Below are 22728 nucleotides of genomic sequence, written 5' to 3' on the forward strand. Positions count from 1 at the left end.
TGACCATTTAAAAATTCTGTTAAAATTACAGTTTGTCTTCCTGTTTTGAAGTTTTTCTACCTGAAAAGGAAATACTGAACAAGACAAGTCTGTAAAAATTGTTTCTTGACTTCTGTTGGCCAAAGGGGAAGAAGTCATGCAGTGGGCTGTGCTAGTTTGCTCATGGAGAATGCAGCTAATGACTGCCATTTCCCTGAAAATCCCAGCCAGCACATGGCCCTCTCACATGAAAATGTAAGCCAGAAGTTGAACTAAGGAAAAAAAGACAGGAAAGGGAAAAAAAACCCCATAAATACTACTACAGAGATGTAAGTTATAAGTGTAGCAAAGACTTAGGTAGCAATGTAACCTACTCTGCAGTAGTAAATTTCCCACTACAGGTTTTAAAATGGCAGTGCTAGAAAAGTATAAATCTCTGTGTACTGTGTAACACAGTACAATCAGTGTTTGTTCACCGAACCTAGTTAGCAGAAAAGAAAATAAAAAAATACATTGCCCAAAGTCTAACTACAAACATAAGGTCAAACTACAGACATGAAGTCTAACTACAAACATGAAGTCTAACTGCAAATGTAAAAACTAACTACAGCCATCCAGTAAAATAAACAAAAAGTAAAATAAAAAAGCTAAAAATTGTGTAACAAGTATGTAAAAGTTCATCAAAACACCAAAAAAAGTTCATCCTCACAACCACCAAAAAACAAAATAAACCCCTAACACACCACACATACACAAAAACACAACAAAAAATATACATAACACAAAAAATTAAAAAATATATAAATCAAAACTACCAAGTAAAAAGTCGTGTGCCATTAGTAAAACAAAATCTCCCCGACCACCCAACACTGTTTTACTATAACTTACTCAATAAATTATATTAAATCTAATTAAATTTGTTTCTATCAATTCCTGTAACTCACTTACAGTGTTTGGCCTGGAGAAGAGAAGGTTGCACAGAGACCTTGTAGCAGCCTTCCAGTGTCTGAAGGTTCTACAGGGAAGCTGGAAAAACGACTCCGCCTCAGGAACTGTAGTGATAGGACAAGAGGAAATGGGTTCAAACTAGAATAAAGGAAATTTAGATTAGATACATAAGAAATTCTGCAGTGGGAGGGTGGTGGGGCACTGGAACAGGCTGCCCAAAGAAGCTGTGGATGCCCCATCACTAGAGTGTCATGGCCAGGCTGGATGGAGCTCTGAGCAACCTCGTCTAGTGGAAGGTGTTTCCTGCCCATGGCAGAGGTTTGAAACATGATAATCTTTAAGGTCCCTTCCAACCCAAATAGTTTTATGATTTTCATTACTGTCTGAAAGCCCCATAGTGATTAGCAAAATAAACTCTGTACTGAACAGAGAATTGATTTTAAAAGGACCAAAGCTGAGCTTGACCTAAATCTGAAGTGCTGTTTCAAACTTACCCTAAACTTGTACTTCCAGAATAAATACAGAAAGCTGTTTAAATCTTAATTGTTAATAAATCGTTGAGCAAATAGAAGTTATGTGTTTTCAAAATAATTCTTAGCCTTTCTCTTTTGTTCACTTAATTTTGCCACACCTGTAAGAGCTGGGCTGTTACTGACAAAACTGGTATTTCCATGTTATTGTTATGCTTGCTGCTAGATTGGTGAACGTAGATTGAGTGGTGCAGACATTTTTATAATCTAACATGCAATAAATCTTCCTGCTGGAAAATATACCTGCACTCCTGAAGTTACTACATAAAGTTGCAGCAAAAAGTAGTATGACAACATGGGCTTAATACTGTTGCCACTAAAATTGATGACAAAACTGTGGAGTGTTTAAGTGCATACATTGATATTGACCAAGGTCATTGTGAAAAGTGTTAAATGTGTAACCACATTACAGTGATAATTCAGATCATCTATCTAGTATTAGTTCTGTATGACTGCATAGTATTAAAAATTCTTTGTGTCAGAAATTATTTTTGACTGGTATTGATCCTTTCCCTATTCCAATATTTGGTATGTTTTCAAGAAATGCAGCTGACTTGGCAGTATTTACATTAAAAACAAAAACTGTAGTAACCCAAGGTGCTCCTTACAATAAGATCTTGTAAACAGGCTGATGAATAATGTGAGAGTTTAAAAACAGGGTTCTACTACAAAGGGGAGAGTCAGTCATTTTTCTGCACCTTAGCCTGTTACCTGTGCAGCATGGAGAGGTCTCACAGTAAAAACTATGTAACAAGTCACAGAGAGTTTGAGAGTTTTCCAGTGAGCTCTGTTAAGCACAAGCCTTATCAAACTGAGTAGCTCTGGCTCTAATATGATCTGTAGTTTTTCTGCTAATTCCAGTGGAAGAAATATTAGGATGTTGGATCATAGATGTTTCAATACAACACACAAAACTCACGATGTATTGGCTCAGTGATGTCATTCCACTTGCTTCGCTATATATAAATTACAAATTCTGTGATTGTTACTGTTTGAAACTTCTAGAACACCTAATATGGCTAAAATTAGTTGAATATGAAATTAAAAATAGGATGCTTTTGTGTCTGCTGTAGGTGTGTAGGTGAGAAACAAAAAAGTAGTACTATTTGTTCTTGAATGGCTTTAAGCTGAAGGAGGATAAGTTTATATCAGATATTAGAGGGAAATTCTTTACTGTGGAAGTGGTGAGGCACAGGAACAGGCTGTTCAGAAAAGCTGTGGATTCCCCATCCCTGGAAGTGCTCAAAGCCAGGTTGAACAGAGTTCCTGGTCTAGTGAAAGGTATCCCTGCCCATGGCAGGGGTTTGGAATGAGATGATCTTTAAAGTCCCTTCCAACCCAAACCATTCTATGATTCTTATTTTGCAGTGTAACTACATGAGAAACATCTTTGTTTCAATTAGAAATATTACATTTGATACTTTAAAAATAAATTATAATGGAAGGCAGATGCTTTGTGTAAAATAATACTATAGATATTATTAATTAAATCACATTTAATCACATAGCATTTATGCTTTATAAATTTAAATAGCAATTTGAATATTTCTGATGCTTTCCATAGACTCCAGTAATGGAAAATCAGATCTAACAGGTTTAACCTAATTAATCATAACAACATTGTTGCTAGGTACTCCTGACATTTGGACACAAAGCAAAGAAATGAAATCATCTGATAAAGGCCAATGAATGAATCAATAGCAGACTTGATATTAGAACTCTAAGTTCTTGCTTCCTAGTTTTATTCTGAGTCATAGATTGTCTTGTAATTGCTAAAGTAAAGAGAGAGGTCAGTTACAATTTAACTATATTCAGGCTTCTCATATTCATTCCTATGCTTTCTAAAATAGATTAGTTTAAAATCTCTGAAAGACAGAGACTTTCTGATTTCTAATGCAAAAATAAGAACTGAAAATTAAATACAAATATTAATATGCAAAAAAAGACACAGATGGTGTTGCCATTATAAAAGAAAGGTCAGATTTGAAGGTTAATTCTTAAGCCTGTCTCTTATCCCCTAGACTGGGGATCCCTGCATCCCAGCTGGTTGTGCTGGCCTCTCAGTGATGAAATCATCTCCCTAAGACATTACAATACGGGATGGTCTCCTGGAGATTTGTTGTTGACATTCACAGCACAGAAATCTCACCATTCCATAAAAATATGCTTTTAATTCCTGTGGCTTCAAGTGAAAAGAAACAAAACAAAACAAAAAAAGCAATGTGACTCATCTAGTTGGTGATATGGTGTTTCTCTGAATTTGCTGTACCTTGGTCTAAAGCAGCAGCAGCTCAGGGGGATGGTGACAGCCTCATGAGTGGGGTGGAAGGGCTGCACCTCCGTGGGTATCCCTGGGTTCTTCCCACTTCCCAGGGGAGGTGTGATGCTCTGCTGCTGATGGAAGTGCCCTCAGAAAACAAGGGTCACCAGCAGTGACAGTGTGTCAGTATTACTCTGTGCAGTGTTCTGCTAGGCCCCAGTTCTTAATTTCAGTTCGTTAAGTAAAATAATCATAGAATCATCAAGGTTGGAATAGACCTTTAATATGATCCAGTCCAGCTGTCAATCCAGCACTGTAATCCCTAAACCACCCAGTGCCAGATCCAGATGCCTCTTAAACATCTCCAGGGGTGGTGATCCCACCACCTCCCTGAGTAACCTGTTCCAATGCCTGACCACCTAAACAGTGAAAAAAGTTTTCTCATGTCTAATCTAAATATCCCCTGTCTCATCTTAAGGCCATTTCCTCTCATCCTCTCATTGTCATGGCGGAAGGGACTGGTCCCCACCTCATTTCATCATATTGTCAGGGAGTTCTAGAGGGTGTTTGTGTTTCCCTGGAATCTCTTCTCCTCCAGACTAAACAACTCCAGCTCCATCAGCTTCTCCTCATCGGAACATGAGCAAGAAACTTCACCAGCTTCCTTGCCCTTCCCTGGACAAGTTTCAGCTTCTCTTTACTGAGTTGAGGGGCCCAGAACTGGACACAGTGCTTGACATGTGGCCTCACCAGTACCAAGTACAGAGGCATGTTAACTTCCCTGGTCCTGCTGGCCACCCTGTTTCTGACACAGGCCAGGTGCCACTGGCTTTCTTATTCACCTGGGCTGGATCAGGTTCACCAAAAACTAGCACAGGTTAAGCTGCTGTTGACCAGCACTCCTCAGTGCTTTTCCACTGAGCAGATTTCCAGCCACTCTGCCCCCAGTCTGTAGAGCTACATGGAGTTATTGTGGTCAAACTTTAGGACTTATATTGTTTAAGTAAAAAAAAAAAAAAAAATGGAGTTGATTAAATAAAAAAGTAAAGTCGATTAAGTAAAAAAAATGGGTCTTACATAGACTGTTTTGATTTGGAAGGGACTGTGAAGACAATCTCATTCCAACTCCATGCCAGGGACAGGGACAGCTTCCAGTAGAGCAGGCTGCTCAAAGCTCCATCCGGGAATGGGGCACGCATAACTTTCTGCGCTGCAAACCTTGAAGAAAAGCGGACGTTTTGAAGCACAGATGAAACCCCCTCACACCGGGGCACAGACAAAACCCCCTCACACCGGGGCAGACAAAACCCCCTCACACCGAGGCACACGGTAAACCCCCTCACACCGAGGCACACGGTAAACCCCCTCACACCGGGGCACACGCTAAACCCCCTCACACCGAGGCACACGGTAAACCCCCTCACACCGGGGCACAGACAAAACCCCCTCACACCGGGGCACACGCTAAACCCCCTCACACCGAGGCACACGCTAAACCCTCTCACACCGAGACACAGACAAAACCCCCTCACACCGAGGCACAGACAAAACCCCCTCATACCGGGGCACACGCTAAACCCCCTCACACCGAGGCACAGACAAAACCCCCTCACACCGGGACACACGCTAAACCCCCTCACACTGGGGCAGACAAAACCCCCTCACACCGGGGCACACGCTAAACCCCCTCACACCAGGGCACACGCTAAACCCCCTCACACCGAGGCACAGACAAAACCCCCTCATACCGGGGCACACGCTAAACCCCCTCACACCGAGGCACAGACAAAACCCCCTCATACCGGGGCACACGCTAAACCCCCTCACACCTCGCTCCTCGCCCCCACACCTGCCGGCCCCCGGCAGAGCTCAGTCCCCGGCGCTTCCGCCGCCCGCCCGCCGGGGGCGCCCGAGCGCCGCCCCACGTGACCGTGCCCACGCCCCGCGGAGGCACCGAGCGCCGGGCCGGGCGGACAGGGAGAGCCGGGCCGGGCCGGGCCAGGCCGGCGGCCGCGGGGTTGTGAGCGGCGGTGGGGACACCGTAGGGCCAGGATGTCGCGGTCCGTTCTGCAGCCCAGCCAGCAGAAGCTGGCGGAGAAGCTCACCATCCTTAACGACCGCGGCGTCGGCATGCTCACCCGGCTCTACAACATCAAGAAGGTGCGGGGGGCCCCGGAGGAGAGGAGGGGGGTGGGTGAACGGGGAACCGCCCCGGTGCGATCCTCAGCGCCGCTCGGGCCGGCGCTCCGCTGGGCTTGCGGCTGTGCCGGCTGCGCTGCGGCCTAGCGGCGGGGCCCGGGAGGCTGGGCGGGAGCCGCCGCCCGGCCCGGCAAGGGGGGGCCGGGGCTTTCGTGCGGCCGCCGCATCGATACCGGCAGGGAAGGATGAAGGAACGGAGGAGGCCGGGCCGGTGTTGGCGGCGCCCGCAGGAGCGGGGCCTGGTCCCGGCGCAGCCCCCGGAGCCGCTGCCGTGCGTGACTCACACGAGTGGGCAGCGCCGCGGGGCTTTTGCCGCGCCGAAACCTGTCGCTGCCGAACGGGAAAAAGGGGTTTGGGGTAAAATTAGTGAGTTTAATCTCGATAAGTTCGGCGCGCGCGGTTGCTTAGCAGCTCTCGGCGTGAGATGGAGCGGGTGCTCGGAGCTGGCGTGGGTGCTGGAGCAGCTCCCCGGCTTTCGGAGGAAGGTGGATCGATGTTGGCCTGGCTGAGGTGGCTCGGCGGTGCAGGAAGCTGTAGGTCTGGGTGTTGAGACAAGGATGGGTCACGCCTTCGCGAGCGGATAGTTCCTCTTCTGGAGGTAATCGTTGTGCTTTTCTGTAGGAAAGAATGTAGTTCGTGGCCACAGAAGTATAAAATTATTTCGGTTGGAAAGGGACCTTTGAAGATATCTAATTCCAGCCCCTGCGCTGGGTGCTTGTATTCTTCCCAGCTTCATTTTCCTAATGAGCAATACATCGTCTGAAGGCATATGGCCCTTCAACCCACCTCCAGTAGTGAATACTAGTTAGGATTTTATTGCTTTGCCTTGAACGTGATTATTTGAGAGGTTTTATTGTTTCAAGGAAAATGCTAGTTATTGCCTTAGAGCAGCGAGTGCACCTTTGTGGGTTCAGCACGTTAAAATTTCAGTGCTGTTCCCTTGCTGGATTCAGGTATAATGGCAAAGGGAGTTGGAGATTTCTAGGTGCCTGCTTGGTCCTCTGACTTCTGGACCCACGCTTCTGTCAGGAATGACCCTGCCTGACTGATCCGAGGTAAAAAATGTGTTTTGTCCAAGTTTTTTTGCTCATATGGGAGACCAGAAGAAGTAAGGACTACCAAGTGCAATGTGGATTTTATTAAGGTGGTTTTTTTTGGGGAAAGAAAAAAAACCAAAACAAATAAGGTGAATGAAATATTTAAAAGTCAGTGTTCATCCAGAGCCACTTCACTATTTGTGCACTTGAGTTTTTCGGCAAATCTTCTTCACTGACATATACAAGGCATTCTAACTTGATGATTGCAAATTCCTGTCTTTCTGAAAGGTTCCTTTTAGTCTGTGGTTTTGTATATTGAAAAGTCACTTCAGTTTAATAATTGTAACAAATTGAAACAAATTGTAACAAAGTCACTCCTAACAAACAGAAATTCACAGTTTATGGGGAAAACCATCAAAAGGAGGAAGTTGTGTGTGTGCTTGTTGCACTTTGAGAGAAATATCCCAGGTGAAAAATGAGCAAGGGGAATTCCTCCTGAGCACAGCCCTGCTTTGCAGGGCAGGAAACAGAACTGAAGAAATTAAACCTTGTCTTGAGAGCTCTGCCTTAGCCATTGTGAGTCAGGGCTCTGTTTTCATTCCCAGTGTTCTGATACAGGGACATTTACTCCTGTTAAATGGTCCAGTGCCTACAGACGTGTTTCTACTTGGCACGTTTGGATGGCAGAGTCTTGAGCCTGTTGGCCCATATGGTGGAAGCCTCTGCTGTTACTCATGTCTAGGAAGTGATGCAGGTGGACAGGCTCTCTGTAGGGGAGCATCAGCACTGGGAGTGACACCACTTTCTACTGCAAATGCCAGGAACTGAGTCCAAAATTGCTAGATCTTGCATAAAGAGAGGGAGTAGGTGTGATCAAGTGGCTTGATTATTGTGTCATGTGTAGTTTTGCAAATATGGAGATGTCCCAGGCACAACTCTTGTGTATTCATACAGTGATTTATGAATTCAAATAGTAGTTTTCTTCAGCTGCAGTTATTGCTGCTTGACAGGGGGAACTGGCTAGCTCAGATGGTGAGCCCAGAAGTCTTGGGATTGATTATTGTATTTTATTGTGAGTCTCTCTTCAGCCCAGCTGCAGCATTACTGACTGCTTGGAACACTTTAGTTTTGTTTATTTCTCTTTTTTTCCCCTCTCTTTAAGCTGTCAATTCCAAAGCTGCTGTTTAAGATTGTGTCATAGCTACCTCTGTTGAAGATGATAGTGAAATTCAAGCTACTAGAAAACCACACACGATATGTGGGTTTGCGGTTAAAGGGAATGGTTAAGACTTCTTTTAATAAGAGGAAGTGAGAGGTTGATATGTATGAACCAGCGGTAGAGATTGCTGTGGATGCTGTCTAGAGAGCAGATTTTCAAGGATTAAGAATTTTCTTAACTCTTAGAAACAAAGCAGGAAAATTTTACTTCCCAAAGAATCACAGTTGTTGTTAAAAGCAGTTAGAAACAATGATGCTTTTTATTTCCTCTTCCTCTACAGATTTCAGTTTTGTTGCTGTTGTGTTGATAATAGCTCATAGTTTCCTGTTTACTAACCTTCTGTGCCACTGTTGTCTTTTGAAACAGTTAAATGTTTGTTGTTTTTAAAACAGAGCATCTGACTGTATAGGTTTTTTTGCCTCTGAGAGTGACATGGAGATTAGGAAAAGTGAAGCTACTAAAGTAATAATGGGTGATGAGACAGAACTTATATTTCCACCCTGGAAGGAGGTGGGTGTTTTGTTGCTTTTGTTATTTTGAAGGATGGCTTTTTGCTTGCTGCTTTCAGCTGTCTTTTGCATTGGGACCACTATTGGTAGTGAGCTTGGAACTCTTAAATCTTGAGGTTTCTGTCTTGGTTTGCTCCTTCTGTTTTTAAAGAATTTATCCACGGTTATCTAGGTTATTGTCTACCCTGTAACTCTTGTCATTAGTTGTCTATAACTACACCTCTATAAATCAAAGACAGCAGGGTTTTTTCCATGCCATCCTGGCTCAGGTGAAGCTTGGATTTCATGGTTACCTTCCAGAGAAGACCAAGTCTTGTGTTGGTAAGCTTTGTGTAAATGCTGCCATTACTGTCAACTGTTTTGTTCGAGAGTGGTGGCAGCAGAGAATAATATTTTTTGTGGGCCTGTCTTTTGTTTGTTTATAAAGCCCTTGGATACGGGGATGTGTTTACAGTAAGAGATTTGATCTTGAAATACCTGAAATAGACATTTAGCCACAGCAAATCAAGGGGGTCTGATTTTGATGAGTGTTGAAATGATACTACACTCAACAGAACTGCACGGGATGGAAGTTAAGGTTTTGAATTATTTAGAATATATGTTAATCAAACGTGATGAGTCTGTTATTTGGCTTGAATTGTTTTGCTAGCAGTGTTCTGTTGTTCTTCACAATATAGATTTTATGTTTTGTTCACAAGATGTTTTTTAAATGTCATTAACAAAACAGATTCTTTTGAGTTTCCCAACTCGATTGCATAGTATCTGAGAAATGAGAATTTTGAACCATTTCTTAGATATGAACTGCATAATCTAGCTAAGTCATAGACAGGGAACTTAGTAACTGTTTGCAGAGGCTTTAGCTAATTTTATATTTTCTTTAAAGATGTAATAGTGAGATAGTGGATTTTTACCTATATTGAAGATTTTACTACTTAAATTTAAAAGTTGTAAAAGCTAGTTGATTGTTTTATTAGTATAACCAGTTGACAGAGTGTGCAGTTTTTCTCTGGCACTTGAGCAGCTCTTCAGGAAACAGTGGAAGAGATTTTAGGTGATTGGAAGACCATGGGGAAGTTTCCAATCTGCAGAGCTCTGAAGCTTGGAATGGTGTAGGATTAGATCACCCTTTGGACACAGAGCTCTGTGCTGGAGTGCAGACCTTTGAGCAGAGAGGAAAAGCTCCTCAGTAATTTAGTTTTGAATTGTAAGGTTGGTGTTGAACAGACAGTGTCAGGTAATGCCTTCAGGTCACTGGGAAGTGTCTCAGGGTGGGGCAGTATTGCTTCCATAGATGTCAGCAGTTCTTTAAAGGTTAAAATGGCTGTATGTGTTTGTGACCTTGGAGGAATGGCTTATAATACTGTCTTATTGACAAGCAGAAGAGGGAGCCCCAAACAAACTCACAGTGCTGGCAGTTAAAAAAATTCCTTTGCTCAGGAAGCAAACCCTATCTGGTGATATCATATAATACTTTATTTTTTAAACTCAAATTACAGAAAATTTGTAAAGAAACAGACTTTGTAATAAAATAAAAATGTCCCATGATAACTTCTAAAATATACAGAGTGGATTTTTCCTTTTGCATCAAGAATAGATGCCCTGAATTATTTTGCTCTCTTTCTTGGCTTACAAATACAAGTTACCTTGCCCCTGGCAATCACTGTTCATTTTCTGTTAACACAAAGCTAAATCCAGTTTTAAAGTTGCAAGAGATTTTTAAAGTTTCATGCAGAGGAGATACACCTAAAAAGTAATAACAGTTCCAATTTGAGGTTAAGAATAGACAAGGCTTTCCCATTGCCTTGCTTCTTTTTATTAAGATGTTATTTTATAAACTACATAGAGGAAAAGTTTTGTGGCAATGAAACTTCTCTTCATTTTTTAAATCCTTTGTTTCACTTGCCCCGTATTTGATTAATAGAACCAAGTCCTTAAACAGGTGCTACAAACAAACACAGGAGTTCAGTGTGAATTTATCATTGTGCAGTGTCAAACTCAGGATATTTCATTCATTCACGAGGTGATGGGTCACTTTAGTATGAACAGCTTAGAAGATACTTTGCATGTTGACTTTAGCAAGGCTGCTGACATGACCTCACCTGATTGTTCTCATGGACAATCTAAGGAAATTCAGTCTGGATGAAATTGTGATGATGAAAGCAGATGGATCACCATAATAGGGAGTGATTGTGAAGATCCCATTGTCAGATGAGATCAACAGGGTCTTTTTGGGGTGTGTGTTGCCTCTGATTCCAGTCAGTCTTTGTTTCAATAGCCTAGGTGATGCCTTCAGTGTGCTTAATAAATTTATACGTAGGAAACTGGGACAAGCTACAGAATCTAATTGAAATTCAGCTTGATCTTAGAAGTTGTAGGTATGGTCTAACAGGCTTGGAGGTGGCTGAGCAAGAATGATTGTAAGTTGTTTTGTGCTTAGTGGAATTTAAAGGACAAAATGAGAAGTAATGAGATATCAAGTCTGGAGAAAATAGCTGGAAAAGATTAGGGACATCCCAGGGCAAACAAGAACCAGGTAAATTTTACTGTAAAAAATCAGGGATGACATAGGGTCATATAAATGTGTGAGCAAGAAAATCTGAAGGAGAATTAAGAAATCCTTTTGTTCTACATCTCCTTCATTGAGATTCATGGAAAATATATCTGATTGACCACTCTTTTCAAGGAAGATGTGGACAAAATGGAGAAAGTTCAGTGCAGAATAATAAGGACAAATGGTGCAGAAAATTGCACCCATTAAAAAATGAAAATATTTTTTCAAGTCGGCTTATAAGTACAGATTTATAAATATTTAGGACTGCAGTAGAGAGATGGGGAATAGTTTGTGCCATCCAGTATGACCACCAGAGATCAAGAAGTGATGGATTAAATTAAATATTGGAAAACTGAATTTAATATTTGAAAAGACTCTGAGAATGTTTTTGTATGTAGCCTGTTCAAGAGCTGTAAGGAAAGATTTGGCAGACATATCCCACAAGTGAAACAGATACAGCTGATCCTGCCTTGGAACAGAAGTAGGTAGGCAATTTCATGTTTTCCTTTCTAGCCTTTTCTTCTGATTTCACATGAATTTACATTTTAGTTAGTTGAATTTTGGATCCTAGTGATACACTAGGATTTAAAGTAAAGTGTATACTTGGGGCCAACACACACCAAATAATGAGTAAACACAGGGAGGATGTCTTGCTTAAATCTAGAAAACACTGGACTGACTGTAACACCTTTGATTGTAATTTTTAATTGATATGAAGGTACTTTATCTTTCAAATTTGGAACCCTACTAAATAAAAAGTGCAACAGCTGTTAAATTTCCAATAATTTTGTGCTGTATTTTGGATATGTCCAAAGCCTTTAGAGACTCTTCTAAAAGTAGTTACATAAAGAATTTTTCTGCTTCCAGATCTTGGTTGATACTATTAGTATAATTTGTGTCAAGATACAGATTTTTACCTTTCATCAAGTATCATTTATGTAACTACAAACATAAGTAATATAATTTACTTAGTGTAAGGTTACCCTAGTTAAGCTGGTGTAGGACAGTTAAATTTTAGCCATCAAAAGTATTAAACTATAATTTGTCCGTGTGTGACCAACTAATTCTTGCATCTTGTTGGGTAGACTTTAAAAGGGACAAGGCTTTATTCACAAAACTTATCTGGGACCAGCCTGTTTAATAATGGACTTAGGCTTCCACAACCTAAAATACAGGCAAGTAGTTGTGGTAGGCTTAATCAGAGATATTGAAGCTATTCAAAGCAGCTCTTTATTGTTTATTCACCTCTCCTTCTCAGCAGTTCTGCTTTTTCAGAGTTAGAGATTATGAGTTCATAATTGTTTAAAATGTGTGGCAGAAATGGAGTATATAATATCTTTTATCCTACAAAAATATAATTAATGGTGAAAATGTCTCTTTGAATGTTTCTTTGACTTTTATATTTAGTATAATTTGCAGGATGTGCAGCTGGAAACCAGGCATGCAAACTTAGATGTCTTAGCATAAAGTCTTTAATGCCAGCAGCTCTCACAAGGGAAGAACAGTTCTACAAAACAGGTTTTTTTTGTGTGTGTTTGTTTTTGTTTTTTTTTTTTTTTCTGGCCTATCAAGAGAACGTGCTGTAGTAAACTGTAAATGGGACATACAGGAGCTTTTCCTTCTTTTTGAGTTCTGAGGCATCGTGAAAGTATTTCTATTTACTAATCCAAGTTATTAACTTGGGGAATGGCATAATTTTTACTGTCATTGAAAGTCCATCAATTTCCCTGTTAAATTCACAGAGTTTTTAAATGCAGATTCATTTATAAATGAAAATTAAAGATGAAGTGATTTGTTGACTGAGATTATTTCAGTATATGTTGTCACAGTCAAGTGGAACTGTGCTTAGCAGTGTTTTATCTCAACTCTGCAGCAACAGCAAATCAAGATCTCTTGAAGTAATAAACACATTAAATTGCTGCAAAGTATGGTTTATGATAATTTGCTGATGTAGGAGGTTTGGGGGATGAAAATACCAAATTTTTAATTCAAATGGCTTTTTTTGTCGTTTATTGGGAGACAGCCCTGCTGCTAATTTGGAGTAGGTTGGGTTTAGCAACAACAACAAAAAATAAATGATAGGTCTTTCCATAATACAGTAAATATTTAGGTTTTATTTTTTTTTTACCATGATAAGCCATGTTGTTCATGTGATAATTCCCAGTGTTCTTATTCAAGGGTGCATTACAGTTTGGTGTGAATGAATGAAATTCAGGGATTTTAAATGCAAGTTTGGGGCACTACTGACAGTGACTGTACCTGAACATAAACTTCTGTTTATTCATGCCACTTCAGCTGCACATGTATAGTAATTTTGTTGCTTGATGTTTTTTTCTTCTCCTTCAACATCCTCTGCCCTCAAATAGGAAGTAAAATCTTAAGGTTAGATTTTTACAGTGAGAGCTGTAGCAGTATTGGGGCAAAAGGTCTCTTTGCTGTATATTAATGTTGGTGTATTCTGGGCCAAAGGCAGTAGAACTGGATTCTGTTTTCCTGTTTAGAGGCCACTTATCTTCAATGTAGGTCTTAAGCAGATTTTTGTACTTGACTGCCTCTGAATGAGTATAACATAGAAAGTATTCTGGATGTGTAGTACTCTTAATTTTCAAAGTGAAATTAGTATAGAAGAACCTAATATCATCAAGTGAGGAAGAGCATCTGAGTTTTGCTTAATAATATAATCCTTTACCTCACTAGGGTAGGTAGGAAAATGTTGCTTTAATTCATAAACATAAGGCCTAGTGAAGCATGTGCAAACAGTGCATGTAGTCTGATTTCTCTGAAACTTGGTCACTGTGCTTGTGACAGCAAATCAGTCTTGTGAATACTGAACTTCTTAGCTATAGAAATAATTTTGTTCTTGTTGGTGTTTGTACATGATGACTTTACTTAGTTGAGAGCTTATCACAGCAGAGTACCATTCCAAAGATTTGTGGAAAGAAATGCTGTGTACCTTGAAGGAAATCCAGCATTTGAGTCCATTAATGTTTTTTTAATTATGCAGATTAATTTCTAACCATAACTTTGCATGATCCTTTTCAGCATAGCTGCTTATCAGCTGTTTAGCAATATGCAAAGGAACTCAGAGCTGACTGCTGGGAGATTCCTTGAATATAGTATTTTGGGGCTGAAGCAGCAGGAATTCCATAGCTTCAGAACTGTATTCTGTGTATGCTGCACTAGTAAGAACATCTTTAATCGGTGAATTTCTTTTTAATGCTCAAAATTATGGTAATTCTGGATTGTGGGGTTCTTCCTAATAAGAAATTAATTGAGGAATAGTTATTGCAACTCACATGGGGGGGTACAAAGTGATATCTGAGGCTGAGAAAGGGCTACTGGTTTTGTCTGGTGCTCAGAATTCTGTGTGAATACTGGAGGGCTGTATATGGACAAATGGCCTTTGTATGTTCTACCACAATATTCCTACCCATTACAGTACTCACAAAGTATTTTGTATTGACTAATACAACTATTAAATGCAAAAACTACATTTCTTATCTCAGTTCAAAGGTTATTACCCTCGATGTCTTTGTTGTTTTTAGAATAAAATTCTCTTCATGTATCTTACCACACTTTTCATACTTGTGCAAAAGTGCTAGGATTGGGGTTTCTATGTTCATTCTTCTATGCTTTATAGAGTAAACTATAGCAAGTTTGAAGTCTCTTCACCATTTTGGGAGAAGTTTAACTTATGGAGACTGTTTTACCTGTGATGCTGAATGCAGGTGACTGTGTGGATGAAAACTATTGATGCAACAACAACAACCAGTAATCTGTTCATACCAGTTCTTAGAAAGGAGCTGAGCTGTGGTGGTACATGGAAGAGTGAAGCAAAAAGCATTTACCCACTCATTCAATGACATCTCTTGTTCTCTTTCAATTCAGTCTATCTAGGTAGGCTTGTGCAGCTTTCTAGAAGCTGGAATTGTGCTGTGTGTGAGGGATGCTTTTAGCATCTTGCAGAAATTTTCTTATTTATTGATCAGTCTAGTGTAGTTTATTAGAGTGGGAAGAGCTGCAATTGCTTCAGGCATGATGTCAGCTAACAAACAATGGGAAGAAGCAAAGAAGGAGCATATTCACATGTACTGAGAGGTTTGCCAGTTAGATTGAGGACAGCACTTGTCTTTTCCCGAGTTCCTGAGCCACAGGAGGATGTGCATGTTGATGTTTTCAGATCTCCGTTTCCTTGTGAGTGTGTGTGTAAGGGCTTGGGTAGAACATAAGTTTTAGTAAACATTTTGGAGAGCTGATTTTATAGGAAGGAAAACATCTGTTTCTAGGAAAAATGAGCGTATGTGGAAAGAGTGTTTGAATTCAGACTGAAAAATTTATGAAGTCAACAGTGGCAGATTTCTTGTCTCTTATATAGCAGTAACCATATTGGAATTTAACAAGGCAGTAACAGTACACAGGGCATGAATATATGTTGGTTAACTTGTTTTCTTAGTAATCCATCTAGCAGAGAAAGTTACATGTTTTGTGGCAAGAACAACAAATTGAAATAATTTGACAAAAGTTCTGACACCCATGACACAGAGTTAATTAAAACTTCATCGTTTTGAAGCTCTATGTTTAATATTTAATGCCTTCTTACAGTATAGTTTGTACTTCTGAATTGTATAGACTTTAAGGTGTGTATAGAATAGCTTTTTATGGCATGTGTGGCTTGCTGCTTTAAGGAGATTGAAGCAACAATTTAATATCTAACATACTGTGGATGTTGCTGAATTTATCTTCATTTTAAATTCCTCTTGTATTGTAGATATGATACTGTAATGAAGTTTAGTGCCTTTGTGGGAAATCTAGCAAATATAAGCATTTTGATATTAGAATAGTACATGAGTATACATCATGATGGTCATGTACTACTGGTAGGTGTTTTAGAAACTTTCAATAATGACTCTTTGTTTTGTTTTTTTTTCTTGGCTACCGTTTCTTTTTCAGGTATGTAAAACTTCACTGAGTTTCTCTCCTTTTTTCCCCCCTGTAGTTGCATGTGATGTTTGTTAACTTTTCCCTCTCTCTACCTGAACTTAGTTTGGAAGTACTATTAGTAGTTACATGTCTCAGTATATTCCCAGTGCTTTGCACACTAGTAAAATCCTAATAAGTAAGTGTAAAGTTGTTTGTGAGTATTAGAATAATCAACATCCAGTAGAAAGTGTGCTGACTAGAGTAACAGATGGTTGTAATGTTCTCTTGGATGTAGGTAATAGTGTATTAGTTCACGTAAATGTAATACTTTAGAATTGTAGAGTCATTTGTTTATATGTAATTTTTCTCTCTTTTTATTACACTGCTTTCCCAGCAAGGACAAGTTTGGAAGGTTTGCAAAGCTTTTCACCTTCCCTTTGCCCGCTTGCCCGCTTTCAGAATCGGTCTCATACTCCATGACTTCTGTCTCTACAGTCCACAACTCGGTCATAGAAATCAATGTGGAAAAGTTTTTAAATGAGCTGTCATTCGAGTTCACTCTGTTGCGTAGAAACGCCTAGCATGTAATTTAGTTTTGCATGAGACGTGAAACTCCTTTGCGAACTCCTCTGAGGAAAAACTAAAACTAAGTGAATATTTGAGAGAAATACAGTTTGAGCGCATATTGTGTCATGTAAGTAATGCTGCTTTTAGTCTGTTACTCCAAATGAAATGGTATGGCAAGGCTCTCTAGTCAGAGTAGCAGAGTAGTGTCTGACAGCATGCACTGTAGCTGGCAACAGGAGGTGCTTCCTCAGGTGTCTGTCCAGAGAGGCTGCTCTGATCCGTCTACGTAAGTTAAGAGACCTAGCACTTAGCTGTGACTTCACATCAAAATTTACTGAGACTTTTTGATTGCTGCTTTTAAAGCTCAGACTGTGCTGCTGTAGGAATAAGGAACGTGAGTAAAGCTTCAGTTCCCAGTTTAAGGAAATAGACTGTGCTAGGCAAATATTGGTTCAATTGTGGGATGGAAAATTGTCTTGCAGTTAGCAACTGGGAAAAAAAATAAATGCAGATTGCTGGTGGGGTGTTTAGTTTTGTTTCACAAAGGATAGTTTAATCATTTAATGTGCCCAGCACTGTCCTCCACAGATGATGACATGATCGAGTTTTCTAACAGTTTGTTAAATCCAGATGAATACAATACTACCTCAAACCATTAATAGTGTTAAAAGGAAACTTTTTTTCTCCTTCTTTTAGGACTGAGTTTTTTCCCTCACTGCTGTTCTGCACTAACTGCTTTGATACTTCCATGCATCTTTTTCAGTAGAAGAGCATCACTGTACTGTTTCCCATTGCATATTTCAGCTGTGACAGTCCCTGCACTTTGCCTTTCATTTTATCACCTGCTCACTAAAAGCAAACAAACAAAAAGAGGAATCTTTCTAATTTGTCTTCAGATTTGCAACTATCACTTAGCTTTACATGGATGATTATGTTTCTACTTCATTTTGTATTGTATTTTTTTTATAGGCATGTGGTGACCCCAAAGCCAAACCATCCTACCTTATTGACAAAAACCTGGAATCTGCTGTCAAATTCATAGTCAGGAAGTTTCCAGCAGTAGAAACACGTAACAACAATGTAAGTAATCAAATGGCTGCATAACTGTATTTCTCACTACCCTTTCAGCACAATCTGTTTCATTATAAAGCTGATGCTGACAGTTGCAGTTGGAATATAGATGTTAATTCAAATATCTGACGGGATACTTGAGAAGGAACTATCTTTAAGGAGAGAATATTATACTGTAATTCTGGCTGGGTCTGGTTAGGATAGGACTCTTTATGGTATTCTTTTTGGCTGCTTTCTATATTCCATTTAAAAAAAATTGTCAATGGGGAAAAATTGTTGGAAAAGTAATGTCTTAGTTTAATAGGAGAAATTCCTGGTGAGCAGACTGATTGCAGAAGATGGAAGTTGCATAACTTTATTTGTGGTGTGTCCTAACCAGCAGATCAGTAAAAAACACCTGGCTGCAAGGTGGGAAGAAGTGTTTACTTTGCAGGTACCCTTGCCTATGGATTCAGTCCCTCTAGGAATAAAGAATGCTTACTAAAGCAGGAGAAGATGTCCAAAAACATGGAAATAGAATTGTTTCCTCCTCATATAGTGAGATCAGTCACAGAAGTAAATTATGTTTTACCTTTGAGTGACTCAGTATTGCTGAATTTGACTTTGGAGCCATTTTTTTAGGTAATTATTAGGCTAGAAGCAGGCATTTTGGCAGGTGATGTACACTTGTTTTCCTTATTCAGTTTGAAGGAAAAGGGCCCTTAAAATGTTTGTTTTATCTGCTTATATTTCTTTCCAAAGGTGGAAAGTGGAAGTAGGTGTTGGGTTTGCATGTTCCCTGCATGCAAGTGTGTGCCTGTGTGCTTGGGAGGTTTAGGCTTGCCTTAAGCACTCAGGTTTCTGCAGAATGGTAGTGATGATAGCAGTGAGATAATTAGTTTCTTTTACATTACCATCTCAAATTTGTATGTAATGTCTCCAATAATACCAATGGGGAAAAAACACAAAGAAACCAGCAAAAATCTTTCCCTTATGGAGGAAACAATTTCATTAACAATGTGCTTTTTAATTTTAAAACTTGTACATTCTTTGTACTCTTTAATATTGCTCATCTTTGTGTTGAATTTGATTGTGCTAGTAACAAATATAGAAGTTCTTAATCAAATTTACATAAAAATAATAAATTCGTTAAACCACGTTTGGTAAATGCTTCCATACTCTCTAAGCTTGTGTGGCAGATCAACTATTAAAAAATAATGTACATATAATTTACTTACTGCAGTTGCATGTATGCTTTAAATGTCTTCCAGTTGTTGATTATAAATTTGGAACTTAAGTAATGATAGATACTTAAGGATTTGGTGCTGTGAAGTTTATGGAAAGAGATCAAAGAAAACTTGCTATATTTTCCCAATCACAGTTTTTAAAATAGGACACACTCATAAATGTTTTGTCATTGCCGTGTGTTTATTTACTATGAGCCAGCCAGGCCTGTGTTCATGAAGCAGGGTTGACAAAAGCCTACCCTCCTTATGTATGAGCACACTTTAAAGCAGCATTTTGAGCTCTAGCAATAGGCAGCTGGGGTTTCTGTCCTGTAGTCAGAGCTGATGGCATTTCACTTCGTTATTTACAGGTGTTTCTTTTCCCAAAAAAAAGAAAAGTGTGATCAGAGATTTAAAAGGGCAAGTAGCTAATTGGAACAGAGACACATTGATTAAAGAAATCTCACAAAGGATTACTGCAGTGGAAATAGCTAAGAAATCATAAGTTGTGTTTCCTTCTTGCAGTGAAAATTCCAGGACAGCCTTTCAGGAAGGGGTTTTGGATGTTGTATGTTCGAGTGCAGCACTTGCCACTGCCTAGCCCTGTGTACCTATGCTTTTAACATGTCAGTGGTGGTGGTGCTGAAAAAACTTGCATTCAGTTTTAGAAAATAGGTAGTGCCAGCTTTTCCAATTTTTTTTAACCCATTTTAGCTGGTTTTTTTCCTTAGGTATTGTCATCTGCAGTGTTTTGTGTTTTAGAAATGAGTAACATGTTTTTATAAGAGTTTGAGTAGTGTTTGCTGTAACCAGATGATCTTGAAAAGCATGAATTTTCATACTGTTGAAACAAGTAGTTCTATTTGCCATTGATATCTTTTACATCTATTCGTGGAAAAACAAAGTTCCTGGTTCTGTTCCTCCTTCAGTGTTTGACATGCTGAGTCATCAGAGCAATGTCTGACAGTTGCTGATTTTCAGTATTGTACTGAGAGTGAAAGTTTGTGGGCAGCTCAAACAGTGATGTGGCTGATGAATCCTTGCTGACCAGGCTGGAAAATTAAATGGAGCAGTTCATCTTCCAAAGGATTAATTATAGATAAACCTACACCTTATCAATTCATAACTCTCTGTCCCATTGTCCAAGGGTGGTCCCTGTGATGTCTTAGACTTGCTCTTTCTTTTGTACTGTGAATCACATAGTCTTGAAATTGTGCAGTTTGAAGACCAGGCTCTTAAAGAGTTAATTAAATAGGCCACCAGGGTAGTGTTGCTGCACACGGTGTGAAATAACCTGCAAAGGAAGAAATGTATATAAGCAAAAACTTGAAGGATTCAGAAAGTGAGAAACAAACAAGATAGATAGAGTCCTGTTTGAAAGGGAAGTTTCTTCTGTGTTTGGAGGAGCTTTACTATTTATAATTTTTTTTTATTTATAAATAAATGTGTTTATTTATTTTTAAATTGACTAAATCTTTGTTTTGGAAAAGCCTTCTAAGCTGCAGATGGCTTCCAAAAACTTTATAGCACCATTGTTGGTGGTTAAGTCTGTGGTCTGATTGTGCTTGTATTTACTCAGAATTTCCTGACCTAGCTTCAGAAGGGAAGTTCCAAAATAAGGGATGCAGAAGCAACCTGATTTTTCTGATGGCTCTTGAGACTTCATTATCTTATAAGGGTGTACAGGCAAGGTTCTTGTAACAGAGAAGTCAGAAGAGAGCATACTGAACTCAAAAAATGTTGTAGGACCTAAAAGTTGTTCTGTTCTCAGTCAATGCTAATACTTACTGCCTCTTAAAACCAGAATAAAATACTTCACAATGGGGAACTGGAGATGTAGAGAGAAAGGACAAAAATTTTTTTTAGATTGTCAGTAGGGTTTGATAAATCTGCTGCTGGCACAGGTAAAGCTCCATGTTTTTTGTGTGATTAAGTTGTAGCCCCCCTTCTGCTTTCCCAAGCACCACATATGACAAGTAGTGAGAATATCTGCCTTCTTTCTTGAACATGGTTTTTTTAGTTTGTTCCTCAGCAATTTCCTTGTAGAAAACCTTACATTTTCACATGTCTCCTGGAAAAATTGAGGTTCAGTCATTGCTTAGCACAAAGTAGACCAGTGGAGCATCACTTTGAAGTTTCTAAGTGTATGGTTAGTGAGGGAAAGATCTGTTTTCTAGATAATGCTAGTCTTCATCATCTAGTAGGTATAGTCTCAGTATTGTTCATATCAATTTGATCTGTGCTTTGTATTAACTGATTTTCTGCTGTATTGTGTCTGTAGGGACTGGAAATAAAATTGCTTGGAAGCAATTGTGAGCATTTCCAGTCTACCAGGGTTAGGATCTATAGTTTTTTAATTACTTCACTCTACTTTTTGAATTTTTGTCTATTCTCTTTTAGATTCCAGTGTGTGTTTGGTTTGCCTCTTGTCTTTCACAGTTTCACTGCATAATGAGCTGGTTACATAGCAAATTAGATGCATGTGGGAGAGGTGTTGTGGGCACAGTGTGTCTGAACCTCCTTGGCTAAAGCTTATTACAAGTCATTAATGCATCCTTTTTTTAAATGCTTTGTTCTATTAAAAAAGCTAAACTCCACACTTTATAACCAGTCTTGATTTTTAATTTGTGATAGGTACTTCCAGTAATTAGTCTTTTTTAAAACACTTAATACAAATAATAACCTGATGTTCAAAGTTTTTTTCTTTTGGCCCTTGCAAGTGGTACAGTACATCAAGGAAAATGTCATTTGTTTGCTTGTTTCTAATGAAGCATTTAGTACTGTAATTTTCATAGCACTAGTGAAGATAATTTAGAAACTGTCATCTCTGGAAAAAATAACTTTGGGGTCTCAGCTCTGCTGCCTCATGTATTGGTAATCCCTTTTTACTGGGCATTTATTTTTGAGGAAATTATATGGTGATTAAAGCTATCACAGCTGTTTGTGTAAGTCTAACTTAGATTATACCCATATTCAATAAATGTTAATATTCTTCTCCACCATTCTGGGGTCTGAGGTCTCTTGCTTAGGGGACTTTTCTGAAAACTTCCAGCTTGCTTAAACAAAAAACTCCCAACTCCTCAAATTCCACCATAAAACTCAACTGGCTTTTTCCATGAAGATTAAAACCTTTTCCAGGTAAGGGGGTGCCATTCACAGCTGCTTTTTCAGATCTGTTCTTGCTCAGGGAGCTAACAGTGGTAAAGGACCACAAAAGAGAGAAATTTTCCAGAGGTCACTGAGGCAGCAGTTTAGGTTATGGGTGTTCCCCCTGCATGAGTAAAGTCAGATGATGAGCAATTAATTATTCTCTGTTCAGCTTTGTATGAACAGTTAAGGTGTCTTATGCCTGAGAATAGATTATACTAATGATAGTTTGTTTCACAAGAAAATGCAAAATATCTACAAATAATAACATTTTGTCTATGTTTTTACTAAAAAGTCATTCAAAATTGAAATTGCTTAGCTAATGATACTCTGATACTACCATACTTACTCTTCTGGTTTTGTATGCAGTAGCATGTCTGGTGTCTCCAGTTCTTACAGGTGTAAGACTGACTTAAAATTACATATCCTACATAATATAATATAATATATGAAGTTTTTCAGTCTGTCATTTGTAAGTGAGCATTTTTTTCATAGCAGTTCTAAGAGGTCATGTGAAATCCTGAAATCTCTTCAAAATGTTTCACCAAATAGAGTTCTCATAATGTAACTTTTTTTTTCCAAAGTA

The 22728-nt window shown here is 39.2% G+C and overlaps 1 protein-coding gene across 2 annotated transcripts in view; it reads left to right on the forward strand.

Moving 5' to 3' along the window:
* Window positions 1-5757: 5757 nt before the first annotated feature.
* The window catches only part of NCKAP1 (NCK associated protein 1), a 60113-nt gene continuing 43142 nt past the window's right edge, over window positions 5758-22728 (forward strand). Inside the window, exons 1-3 of one of the 2 annotated variants that reach the window (XM_062506678.1) lie at window positions 5758-5877; window positions 16547-16564; window positions 17689-17799. In XM_062506678.1, coding sequence (XP_062362662.1) covers window positions 5770-5877; window positions 16547-16564; window positions 17689-17799 — 237 coding nt within the window. In that variant the 5' untranslated portion in view covers window positions 5758-5769. The remainder of the gene's footprint in view (window positions 5878-16546; window positions 16565-17688; window positions 17800-22728) is intronic. The other variant, XM_062506677.1, reaches the window with a different exon arrangement.

This window comes from Cinclus cinclus, chromosome 21 (genome assembly GCF_963662255.1).
Source record: "Cinclus cinclus chromosome 21, bCinCin1.1, whole genome shotgun sequence".
In the NCBI taxonomy this organism is placed as follows: Eukaryota; Metazoa; Chordata; class Aves; order Passeriformes; family Cinclidae; genus Cinclus; species Cinclus cinclus.